The sequence below is a fragment of the Typopeltis vanoorti genome, chromosome 5, assembly GCF_054136105.1.
Source record: "Typopeltis vanoorti isolate ZY-2024b chromosome 5, IOZ_Tvanoo_1.0, whole genome shotgun sequence".
Classification (NCBI taxonomy): Eukaryota; Metazoa; Arthropoda; class Arachnida; order Uropygi; family Thelyphonidae; genus Typopeltis; species Typopeltis vanoorti.
The window spans coordinates 23042352-23055394 of NC_143553.1; the positions used below are offsets into that span (position 1 = coordinate 23042352).

At 37.7% G+C, this 13043-nt stretch overlaps 1 protein-coding gene across 4 annotated transcripts in view; it reads right to left on the reverse strand.

Annotated features, from left to right (window-relative positions):
• The window catches only part of Su(fu) (suppressor of fused domain protein), a 494976-nt gene that overhangs the window by 58290 nt on the left and 423643 nt on the right, over positions 1 to 13043 (reverse strand). For 3 of the 4 annotated variants that reach the window (XM_090393061.1, XM_090393064.1, XM_090393063.1), the window contains one exon: positions 11090 to 11158. The exons of the other annotated variant lie outside the window; for it this stretch is intronic. In XM_090393061.1, the coding sequence (XP_090249187.1) occupies positions 11090 to 11158 (69 nt within the window). The remainder of the gene's footprint in view (positions 1 to 11089; positions 11159 to 13043) is intronic. 4 annotated transcript variants of the gene reach the window in all.

The window sequence follows — 13043 nt, forward strand, 5'->3', positions numbered from 1 at the left end:
AGAACTCCAATCTATCTAAGTCATCCTGTAAGACTTTGACATCTTCTGCATTCACTACCACCCTACCCAACTTTGCATCATCAGTGAACAAATGAAATGTTCCACTTAGATCCTTCCCTATATCGTTAATGAACAGATTAAACAGCAGTGGTCCAAGAACAGAACCCTGCGGCACACTAGTCACAGGCCATCTTTTGGACTCTACTCCTGAATAAACTACTCTTTGATATCTCTCCATCAACCACCCACCTATCCATCTCACCAACCGTATATCCATTCCCATATGTTGTAGTTTACTGATTAGAATTCCATGTGGTATCCTGTCAAATCTTAGCCAGTATCACTGTAAACCCATTTCCCTTATCCAGTTCTGTCGTCACCTTGTTATAAAACTTGATCAAGTTACTGAGGCATGATCTACCCTTCACAAAGCCATGCTGTCCCCTGTACAGTATCTCATTTTAATCAATCCATTCCTGTATTTTTCCCTTGACTACTTTCTCCAAGACCTTGACAACGACTCCTGATATGCTGATCGTTCAGTAATTTGCCACCATAGTCTTGGATCCTCCTTTATGCAGTGAAACTATTTTCACCTCTTTCCACGCCTTCTTGACTAAACCAGACCCGAGACTCAGATTAAACAACATGGTCAAGGGCACTGATAATTCCTTAGCTGCTTCACGCAAGACCTGTGCCGGTATACCATCCAATCCCATAGATGTATTCACATTAGGGTTAAGGTTCTGTAATAGACTATTCACCTCCACTTCATTCATCACAATTCCCGTATAAACTAATGGTTCTTTCATTTTTTCAATGTCACCACCTGGATGATATACTTTTGCAAAGTGCGTGCTCAGTAACTCCACTATATCGACTGATTCAGTGACCTCCTGAACCAGTCGAGTTCTGATAATTCCTTAGCTGCTTCACGCAAGACCCGTGCCGGTATACCATCCAATCCCACAGATGTATTCACATTAGGGTTCTGTAATAGACTATTCACCTCCACTTCATTCATCACAATTCCCGTATAAACTAATGGTTCTTTCATTTTTTCAATGTCACCACCTGGATGATATACTTTTGCAAAGTGCGCGCTCAGTAACTCCATTATATCGACTGGTTCAGTGACCTTCTTACCATCGTCATTCCTTAAAATCATTTTGCCACGTACAGTTTTTTCTTGCTTACAGCATACTGAAAGAGCTGTTTGGGATTCTCTTTTGCTTGCATAGCTAGTTTCCTTTCATAATCGGCTTTTGCTGTTTTTACCACACTTGTTACCCTTCTGGCCTGCACTTTATACCGTTCGTGTGCCTGCAGGTCACCCCTTTCGTTAAATTCCCTCCACAGTTGTTTCTTTTTTTGCAGCTCAAGCTTAATGGTGTTATTCATCCATTTAACCCCTATTTGTTTTACTATTCAGAACCTAAGTATACAATCAGCCATAACCTCCTGTAAATGCTCCTTGACCACTTCCCATGTTCTATTGAGCCCTTGCAGTTGTACATGGCATGGCACTGATCCAAGCAATCTCCTAAGCTTGTCAAACTTGCCAGCACGGTAATTCCACATATACCCTGTCTTAATCAAAAATTCCACACCTTTAGCCACCTCCCAGGTCAAGACCTTATGATCACTCTCACCAATAGGTGGCAACATGGTCATACAGTCAAATTGTGAGATGCTATTACCAGGTCAAGCACTCTCACATCCTTAGTATTTTCAATTACATGCTAACTCAGATAGTTATCCCTTAATAATTGAATAAAATCCATTTCCTTCCTCACATGTGTCCTCTCCTCCTTCCAATCAATATTACCATAGTTGAAATCCCCCACAATAATTACCCTCCTTCCACTCATTTCATCAATTTGTTTATGCATACTATCTCCACCATCTATTCCATCATCTGGTCTATAGCAGCACCCAACTGTATATTTTATTCTGCCAGTCTCAATCTCACACCAAATAGCCTCAAATGAGCTCCTTTCACTATCCTGCGATACAACTTCAATTCTCCTTGGCTGCAGTTCATCAGCTATCATCAATAACACCCCCCCCCCCCCCATTTTATTCTCTCTGTCCCTCCTAAACACACTATAACCTACACATTCTATCCCACTAACTATATCATCTTCCGTCAGCCATGTTTCACTAATGCCAATAACTTGTGGCCAGGAAGAGCCAATCAAGGCCAAAAATTCTTCCTTCTTGTTCCTAATACTCCTGGCATTAATATACATGAAATGCAGTGATCCCTTTATCCCATCCCTATCTTGATGCGTTATTCTAAATGTCCCATTCCCATTTTTTGTCCTTAGTGCTGCTTGGGTACATTATATACATTTTTACACTCAACTGTCTCACTGAAGTTTGCATATCCACTCTCCCCCCTCCTTGGTAGTTCTCTTCTCTGACATTAGAGAAGAAACTTGAAATTATAAAATGTCACGAGAATGGCGCTTCGTTTGCTAAAATAGCACGTGAGAATTCAATGAATGAGTCATCTGTACGAACAATTATTCAGAGCAAAGAAAAGATTAAACAACATGGAATGACAATGCTTCTTATATGCCAAAAGTGATCACGAGAAATTGATCTTCTACAATGAAAAATATGGGATGCCTTCTAATGATCTGGATTAAAGATTGTAATCAGAAAAATATTCCTTTGAGTCAAATGATAATCCAGGCAAAAGCAACAAGTCTATATGACAAAATAAAAGAAAATGAAAGCAAAAATGAAGGATGTACAACCAGTGAAACTTTTATAGCAAGTTGCGGGTGGTTCTGCAATTTCAAAAGCGTATGGGACTCCATAACGGAAGAATCCAAGGTGAAAGCGAAAGTGCTGACACTAAAACTGCAGAATTATTTCCCAAAGAATTGAAGTAGCGTATTGAGAAGGAAGGCTACGCAGATGATCAAATTTTTAACGCTGACGAGACTGGCTTGTTCTGAAAAAGAATGCCATCACGCACATTTCTAGCAGAGTAGGAAAAAACACAAGCTGGGTATAAAGTGTCAAAAGACTGATTGACACTTTTACTAGAAGGTAATGCATCAGGTGATTTAAAATTGAAGCCACTGTTAGTGTACAGAGCTGAAAACCCAAGAGCTCTTAAGGACTTTACAAAGAACAATTTACCTATTCATTGGCGTTCGAATAAAAAAGCGTTGGTGACTCGTTCAATTTTCGAAGACTGGTTTAAAACTTGTTTTTGCCCTTAAGTTAAAAACAATTGTAAAAAAAACGATATTCCTTTCAAAATTTTGCTTTTATTAGACAATGCAGGCCATCCAACTCTATTGACTGACTTAGATGAAAATGTCAAGATTCATTTTTTTCCTCCAAACACAACATCAATTCTGCAGCCGATGGATCAAGGCGTTATCTCCACTTTCAAGGCTTACTATTTAAGATGAACTTTTGCTCAAGTTATTAAACTGCAACAGACGAAGATTCTTGGACTTTGAGTGAATTTTGGAAGAAATTTAACATAAAACATGCCATTCAAAATATTTATGAATCTTGGCAAGATGTGACTCAAAGCAACACGAGAGCCGTATGGCATAATATCTTGCCGCATTGTTCAAAGGACTTTGTTGCCTTTGCAACTCAGAAAGAGGAAATCTCAACAGAAATTGTGCAGATGGGCAAAGATCTAATTTTTACAAGTTTAGATTGTAACAATGCGAATGAATGTATTGATTCTCATTCAAATGATCTGGATGATGAAACCCTTTTGGATTTGGAACAACAACGAGCCTATGAAGCAGATGAAGATGAAGATCACCCCACTGATGTCATGGTTGAAGAATTTTCCTTTTCTGACCTTTCAACTGTTGTGAGAAAAATCGACGAAGCTTCCGACTTTCTCATAAATGCCGACCCGAATTTGGAAAGAAGCATCAAAGTGAGACAAAGTCTCAATAATGCCATCAAATGCTACAGAGATCTAGTACTTGAAGAGACAAGGCTGGTTCAACAAACACTAAAAGACTACTTTAGTAAAAAGTAAAATTACTGCATGCTAAAATTGAAGCAATATTTGTTTTGTTTTCTACAACTTTTATATCAGTTTAAAAAGATTTTATTTGTTATTTAGTTATTATTAATTATTTTATTGGTTAATAAAAATAACATTTTTTTTTCATTTTTAAACATTTTTATTATCCTAAATTTTTGTAATAAACAAATTAAATTGAAAACCTTTATAAATAGACCTCGAACAACACGGTTTTGCATAGCACGGACTCTTCTTGGAACCAATTAACCACACTATACAAGGTATTCGTGTATATTCTTATTCAAAATTAAGTGTTATTATTTCTTAGCTGAATAAGAAACTCAAAGATAGAAAATCTAATCTAAGAGTATGATGCCAAATATAGAAAACTATATAAAGTTCAGCGAGACCTGTTAGTGCAATGCTAGGCAACTTGTAGTAAAGGTGGAGCAAGCTCCTATCTCTCACTGTTCTATATTATGAGAGAAGGTATCTAGTAATATGACTACCCAGACCGGTTTCGACCTTTTTTTGAGGTCTCATCAGTGAGTAGGCAGACTGAGATGTAATACTAAGGTTTCAATAGTCAGAGTTTGTATCTTTACTGTATGAGTTGCGAAAAGGTGCACAAATACAATTACTGGGCATGAAACTCTTAGATTAGATTTTCTATCTTTGAGTTTCTTATTCGGTTAAGAAATAATGGTATTCAATATCTACTTAATTATGAATAATTTAACTTCACTTAAGTGAAGCCTGTTGGCTCTTATTTTAAGTAGGTATATTCTTAGTAATTTATTTTTAGATTAGATTTTCTACCATTGAGTTTCTTATTCGGCTAAGAAATAATGTGGTATTCGATATCCACTTAATTTTGAATAATTTAACTTCGCCGAAGTGAAGCCTGTTGGCTCTTATTTTCAGTAATTGTATTTGTGCACTTTTTTGCAACTCGTACAGTAAAGATACAAGCTCTGACTATTGAAACCTTAGTATTACATAATTCTCTGCCTTTAGCTGGGTACGGTGATTAGGAGGTGAATGATCGAGGATATTTAAAGTCGACTACTACTGTAATGCAAGTATGATGTGAAAATCTGGTTTTGTAGTGTAGCTGCTAGATTAACTAGCAGAAATGCGATTATAGTTTTTAAATTATATACAAGAACAGCAAGTTAACATCACAGATAAGTGGACTGTAATTGGGCGATTCAATAGGCCTAACTGCCATTGTTGATTAATTACTAAAAGCAACTGAATCGTAGGCTCACTAACCCACGTTGTTGAGGGTTTTTTCATAGCCCTTACATAACTCCAGGAGACTCCCGATTGATATGGAAGGTATCCAGGAACAGATTAAGACTCTAAACAAGGAGGAGTCATTAGAAGTTTTAAAACTTATCATGGCAAAGTTTGAGACTGACTGGCCGGGTTATTTAAACCTGTACGCCCAAACAAATGATCCAGAAGTAGAGGATGAAGAAACCCAAGGGGAATTTATAATCTAAAAAAACCCAGTCATAACAACTCACAAGAAGAGCATTCTAACAAACAGAGAAGAACAGCAGACGATCTTATGAAAGATGACTCACCCACACAGGACGTGCCGAAAAACTTGGAGAAGTCCCCCCACCAAGTTATTCTTCGGGACAAGGAGAAATGGATTTCTGTCATATCAGCCCTCAGGGAGCAAAACATTACATACTCCTGGGCAAAAAACTCAGATGAGGGAGTCAAAATCCAGCCAGCCACCATCACTGACTACAGGCAGATGACAAGGCTACTGGACACCAAAAATCTTCCTTACCATACATTCGCTTTACTGAGTGAAAAGACCTTAAAGGTGGTAATACGTGGCGTCACAGAAGGAATCGCTGCAGAAAAAAATCTCAGCTGATTTAAGCAACCAGAGCCTGACCCAATCAAAGTAAGTAGGATGCTCAGGTCTGATAAAAGGCCAATGCCTTTAGTACTCGTGGAGATTGATAACACCCAGAAGAAAATATATGAGCTGACTGCTGTCTGTGGCCTCAGAATTACTACGGAACCTCTAAGAAAGAGAGCATCAGCAGGACAGTGCCACAGATATCTAAGATAATAAGCACACCAAGTCAAGATCTACGCCAGCTAAGTGCACAAACTGTGGAGGTCCTCACCTCGCCAACTATAAAGGATGCATATGCATAGCACACCCAAAGAACAACAGGTCTCCCAAAACCGCTCATCCATCACCCAGCAGTAACACCCTGGGCAACTGTGCAAATTGCCATCCAGTTCAAATAACCTCCACCTTGACAACTCAGAAAGGAAATCAACCTGAAACCAGAACCAAAACATATGCTGAGGCTGCACGATCCAAGAATACGTCCTCCAACGAATTTACAAACTCCAATCTTACATCAGCAAAACAAATTTGAACAAAACAGTTCAAATTTGTTTTGCTGAATTCAGGAATTCAGCAAAACAAATCCTACACCATCCTCCACGAAGAAATTCCTTCAAGGTACCCATTCCATTCTGACAGCCCTCAATCATGAGCAATAGGAAATATAAGCCTAGCTCCCTTACCATAACTGCATGGAATGCAAATGGATTGAACAATAAAATCCTTGAACTACAAGAGTTCACTCACAGATATACTCCCGATATAATTCTAGTAAATGAAACACATCTCAGACCAGCTAATAACTCTAAATTACGGAACTACGCAATGTACTAAACAGACAGACTCACTGCCATTGGAGGAGGCACAGCCATATTCATTAAAAACTACATAAGCCACAATGTACTGACCAATCTACAAACCAAAAAACCTAGAGATAACAGGCATTGAAGTCCATACAAACAATGCTGGCAGTATCAAAATCTATGGACTATACAAACCACCCAGCATTCCATTACTGGTATATGACTTGGCCTCCATTCTCGGCTCCACAGACTCCATCATGATGGCAGGAGATTTCAATGCCAAGCATACAGCTTGGTATAGCTCCACAATCAATGACAAAGGCCGCACCCTAAACCATTACTCAATGCAAAATTCTATTGTTATAGCAGGACCCACAGCGCCCACTCATCACAGTCCAAATGGAAGATCAGATGTACTGGACATTGCAGTCCTTAGAAACATCAGATACCAATACAAACTAGAAAGGCTAAACGAATTATCATCTGGTCACAACCCCATTCTGCTCAAGCTCGGTATACAAGAACAATTCTCTCCTCCACACTCCTTTATATCATGGGAAAAGCTCTCCAAAACTCTCTCAGACCACATTTGCCCAACACCCATCATCCATAACAAAGAGGAGATAGATATAGCAGTCAACAATCTCACTTACCAAATTAAAAAAGCACTAGCTTCAGTCACACAAACCACAGTTTTTCATTCCAGTGGTCGGATCCCTGAGGAAATTATGGACCTGATCAGGCTGAAAAACAGAGCCCAGAAAGAGGTACCATAATACAAAATCCCCACAAGATAAAACAACTTTGAATAATTTAAATAGACAAGTCCTGGAAGCTCTACAAAAACATCGAAATCAAGATTGGGAAACCAAACTGAACAATCTGAACCCAGAGGATAACTCCATCTGGAAATTCTTGAGAACTCTCTGCACTAAAAGGCAACTCATACCCCCAATTGAAAAAGAAAAAGCAGAAGCTTTGGTTGACAATTTGGAAACTCAGTGTAACCCCTCTTACAAGAATTTAAACATCAGTCTAATCCACAAGATTCACCGTAGAGTCAGGCAGGTTATAACAGAACAAAAGGAGAAGGCAGAACCCATCACACCCACCTCTCCAGCAGAAATTATAAATATCATAACCCACTTGAATAACAACAAGGCTCCAGGTTCAGATGGAATCACAAACAGAACAATCAAATTACTCCCCCAGAAAAGCCATTGTGCACCTAGTCAATATTATCAATGCAATAATCAGATTCACATATTTTCCCTTAGCATGGAAAACGGCTGACATCACACCAATCAAAAAGATTGGAAAAAACCCTCAACTCCCCGAAAGCTACAGACCTATCAGTCGTCTACTGTCCAGCCTGGGTAAGGTTGCAGAAAAAGTCATCCTTACAAGGCTTCAATCAGCAAAAGATAAACTAGGTATTATCCCAAATGAGCAGTTCGGATTCAGAAAAAACCACAGCACCACACATCAGATACACCGACTGGTTGAATTTATCATCAGGTTTCAACTGGAACCTCCACACTGCTGCGGTCTTTATAGACGCTGTGAAGGCTTTTGACAAGGTGTGGCACCAGGATCTTCTCTACAAACTCATCAAATTTAACATGCCAACTAATCTAATAAAAATCATAGATAGTTACCTTAAAGACAGATTCATGCAAGTAAAAATAAATGAAACCATATCAATCAGACGCAAGATCCTGGCAGGTATGCCGCAGGGTTCTCTTCTGGCTCCCCTGCTGTTTTCTATCTACATAGCTGATATTCCACAAAATCCAAGTTCAACAATCACAGCATTATATGCAAATGATAAAGTTTTATTAGCAAGATCTCTCAGTCCCAAACTAGCTATCAAAAGATTCCAAAACAGTATTCACACATTGGAGAAATGGCTGATGGACTGGAGGATCCAAATAAACCCACTGAAGAATTCAGCCATCCTGTTGACCAAAAAGAAGTTTCAGATCAAGGAAGACATACACCTGCTAGGTGTTAAGATCCCATGGCAGAATGAAGTCAAATACCTCGGTGTCATACTTGACAAAAAACTCCAATTCACCAATCATATAAAACACATAAACTCAAAGACATCCAAAGCAATCACCCAGCTGTACTCCATGATCAACAGAAGAAGTAAACTGGATATCCGGAACAAACTACTCATATACAAGATGGTAATACGCCCAGTCATCATTTACGCATCTCCTACATGGAGCCACACCTTGAATACAAATATTCAAAAACTGCAGAGGATACAGAACAAATGCCTGAGAATGATTCTGGATGCCCCATTGTTTATCAGAAACTCCCAGATTCACCGAGAAGTCAACACTCCCTATATTGCATCCCTCCTCCATGATCTAGCAGCAAAGTTCTTCACCAAGACAATCATTCAAACCCGCTGATCAAGCAAGCTTCAGACTACAATGAAACAGAATTCTACAAATACAAAAGACCCAAGTCAATTCTATGCTCAGCTGAACACAGCTAATCTCACTGCCCTTCTTGGGTGAGCTTAACGCTCAATAACTCTCCACTCAAAGAACTCCCCCTCAGACAAAGGGGAATATGAAAAGCATTTATGCTTCACCCATCAAGTCAGCAACGTTCTGCTTAGTATTACATATTACATCTAGGTCTGCCTACTCACTGATGAGTTCGTTTTCCTGGATGCATGAAAGGCTCTGGTTGGGGTAGGTTTTTGCCTGTCTCTAAGTGGAGCCACCACTGAGATTATGGCTCTGTCTGGTGGTGGGGGTGAGCCTGCTACTGGGTAGCGCCAACGCCGAGAAGTTCTTATTGGTGACGGGGTAAGCCTGTCACTGAGCGGAACAACGCTGAGTTGGACGGTCCTCCAGTCCCTCATAGAAAATGGTCTGGGGATCGCCTAATTTTTAGAGAAGTCTTTACTTAAAAACACCTCAAAAAAGGTCGAAACCGGTTCGAGTAGTGACCTTCTCTCATAATGTAAAACAGTAATACATTTCCTAGGAGCTGTGTTTTACATTATGAGAAAATACTAAGAACAGTGATCGGAACTTGCTCCACTTTTACTAAGAGTTGCCTAGCATTGCACTACCAGGTGTTGGCTTATGCTTGGACTCGCCAAACTTTATATAGTTTTCTATATTTGGCATGAAATTCTTAGATTAGATTTTCTATCTTTGAGTTTCTTATTCGACTAAGAAATAATGTGGTATTCAATATCCACTTAATTTTGAATAATTTAACTTCGCTGAAGTGAAGCCTGTTGGCTCTTATTTTCAGTAGGTATATTCTTAGTTATTTAGCTGTGAACTTTAAACAGTCTCATGATCATTACTTCATTTAGTTCTATACAGTGTTAAACTTGATGAATAGAAGAGAGAAAGTAATGCAAGACCACGTTAATCATATACATGACAAATTTTATTTTATTTATTTACTTTTTTAAGCAGATAAAAGATATTTAGTTATTTGAAAATGTTTAAACAATGGAAAGTGTGCATTTGCTATTGCATTGGCTGCTGGTTTGTGAGTTCCTGTATACTACTAGTAGATTGAGTGTGTCGTGATGGAAGGAAGACCAGACTTGATGTGATGATGAAATGAAAACTGAAATGCTACACATTGATTACTGTTTTTACGCAACTCAAGAGCATCCAAAGAATGAGAGCTCATAAATAATAAATCAATTTGGAAGAAGGTTGCTGATTGGAAATATGACCTATTCATTATTTACATGACAGAACTACTCAGAGGAAATTGCAGAAGTGTATCATAGAGAATGAAAATGGCAGTGGCAAAAATGACAAAGTCAAAAGGAAGTGGAAATGAAATTAAAGACAAACAGTCATTGTGTAGAATTATGGAGACAAATGATCTTTTTTTTTTTTTTGGGCACTTACTTTACTTTAAATTGAATGTATTTACTTTAAAGTAAGTGCCCTAACATGGTAGTTTGTCTCCATAATTCAACATAATTAATGCTGGTCACTGTGTAACAATGAAAGAAAGACAAACAGTGGGAAGTAAACAGGCAATAACTGGAAAAGTAACTTTTTACATAATTTTATAAAGTAAATCGTCCAGTTATGCATGCCAGAATTATGTGACTTTGCATTACTGCAATTTTTTTTTCAAAACATTCCTCCTTGGTTAGCATGTGTGGGATTTGTGTACACAGATATTTATACTAAATTATCATATGCATTAACTTTTTAGTTTTATTCTATTTACAGGTCATATAAACATCCCTTCATAGAAGTCGTTTTTTTGTCCCCCACCCCCAATTGCTCAAGTTACATAGACTATCTCGCATAACTTGAGGTATTACTGTATACAAATCTAGCAAAGAATAATATATATAAAACAAAACAATCTCACTGTGTCTAGATTTGATAATCCTGCTAAATCAGCAAGCATCTGGTCTATGAAATCTTCTGTCAAAAGGACCTAAATTTTTCAAGAACAATAATGTGTACTTTTATAATCATAATACTTTATTTATTTTAATTTAGTGTTTCATCAGCTTAAACTGAAAAGTTTAAGCTGATAAAAGAAATTAATTTATCATATACAAATGTACTATATCAATAGTAATCAATAGTGTGATATAGATGTTATATATCGAATCCAAATTATATAAAAAAAAAATTAATATCTGTATGCGATTCACTGAGAGTAGATTTGCTAGAATAATACATATTCAGGTTTTTTCAATGCATAGGCTTCTGTGGAGATAGGATAGTTTAAATAGTTTTTTTATATATAAAAATTTGGAGAAAAGAGCAAAGCTAATAATAATGGCAAATATCTGTTGGATTTCTGTTCAGGACATGGACTGGTTATTACTAACACCATGTTCAAACATAAAAATGTGCACAAATTCACATGAAGAGAAGAGGCAAGGAATAAGAAAAGTCTCATTGACTATGTTATTGTTGCTGGTAATTAGTTTACGGAATTAACAACGCATATAAAGTATATTAATTAGAGTTAACTTTAATGAATAACTTCTATATTTCTTCTATATAACTTCTATATGTTATTGTTGATAGTGATGTTTTCTCCCTGGTGCAGGACACCACAGTGTACAGAGGATTTGAAATTGGAAGTGATCACTATTTAGTTTTGAGCAGGATAAAATTGAATTTCATATTGAAAAGAATAACATGTAAAAAAGTTTTAAAGCGAATAAAAGCAATGGCAAACTCTGAAGAAAACATTGATTGATTCTGTCAGAGAGGCATGTGGTGAGGTTGTCTGCAAGGATAAAAAAATCAGAACTCCCTGGTGGACACAGGAAGTTAAAGAGGCAGTGAAGGAAAAGAAGAAAGCATACCAAAAGTTCCTGGCAAATAAGTCAGCTTTTACTCTTACAGAATACAGAGACAAATGTAAGAAAGCTAAACAGTGTGTAAAACTAGCTAAACAAAAGTCATGGGAGGACTTTGGCAAGAATATAGAAAATAAATATCAAGAAGGTGGCAAAATATTCTGGAGGTTGTTAAAGAAGCTTAGAAATGGAGGAAAGAGTGTTGTAAAAGGAGTTAAAGATGATAAAGGTGACATGAAAACTGGAGAAAAAGATATCCTTGAAGTATGGAGTAATTACTTTGAAAATCTGCTAAATGAAACAAGCAGTTTCATTTAGCAGTTTAAACATGACAGCACAGTGTTAAAAAACACTGACCAGGCATGCAGGCAGGAATACATATCCATAGTTGAAGTAGAAAAAGCCATCAAAGGCTTGAAACGTGGAAAGCCAGCTGGAGTAGATGATATTCGACCGGAAATGCTGAAGTATGGTGGTATAAGAGTCTTACAGTGGCTGCACTGCATAGTTCAGAAAGCCTGGACAGAGGGACGAATTCCCGATGATTGGAGTAGAGCTCTCATAGCACCCATATATAAAAAGGGAAATAAAACTGAATGTGAGAATTACAGAGGTATTTCCCTACTGAGTGTTCCTGGCAAGATCTATGCAAGTATACTTGAGAAACGGTTGAGAAGAATTGTGGAAGAAAAGCTTGGTGAAGAACAAGCTGGATTCAGGCCAAACAGAGGCTGTCAGGATCAGATCTTCACTTTACGACAAATAGTCGAGAAAGCATGGGAATATCTGCCTCAAAGATATGTATTTAAGTTTTGTCGATTTGGAAAAGGCATATGATAAGGTGCCAAGAGAGAAGCTATTTAATACGCTGCAGTTATATGGTGTCAGTGGGGCATTATATCAAGCAATACTTAGTCTTTATTTGAGTTGTAAGTCAGCAGTTAGAATTGAAGGAAGTACAGGAAGATGGTTTAATGTTAAATCTGGTGTGAGACAAGGATG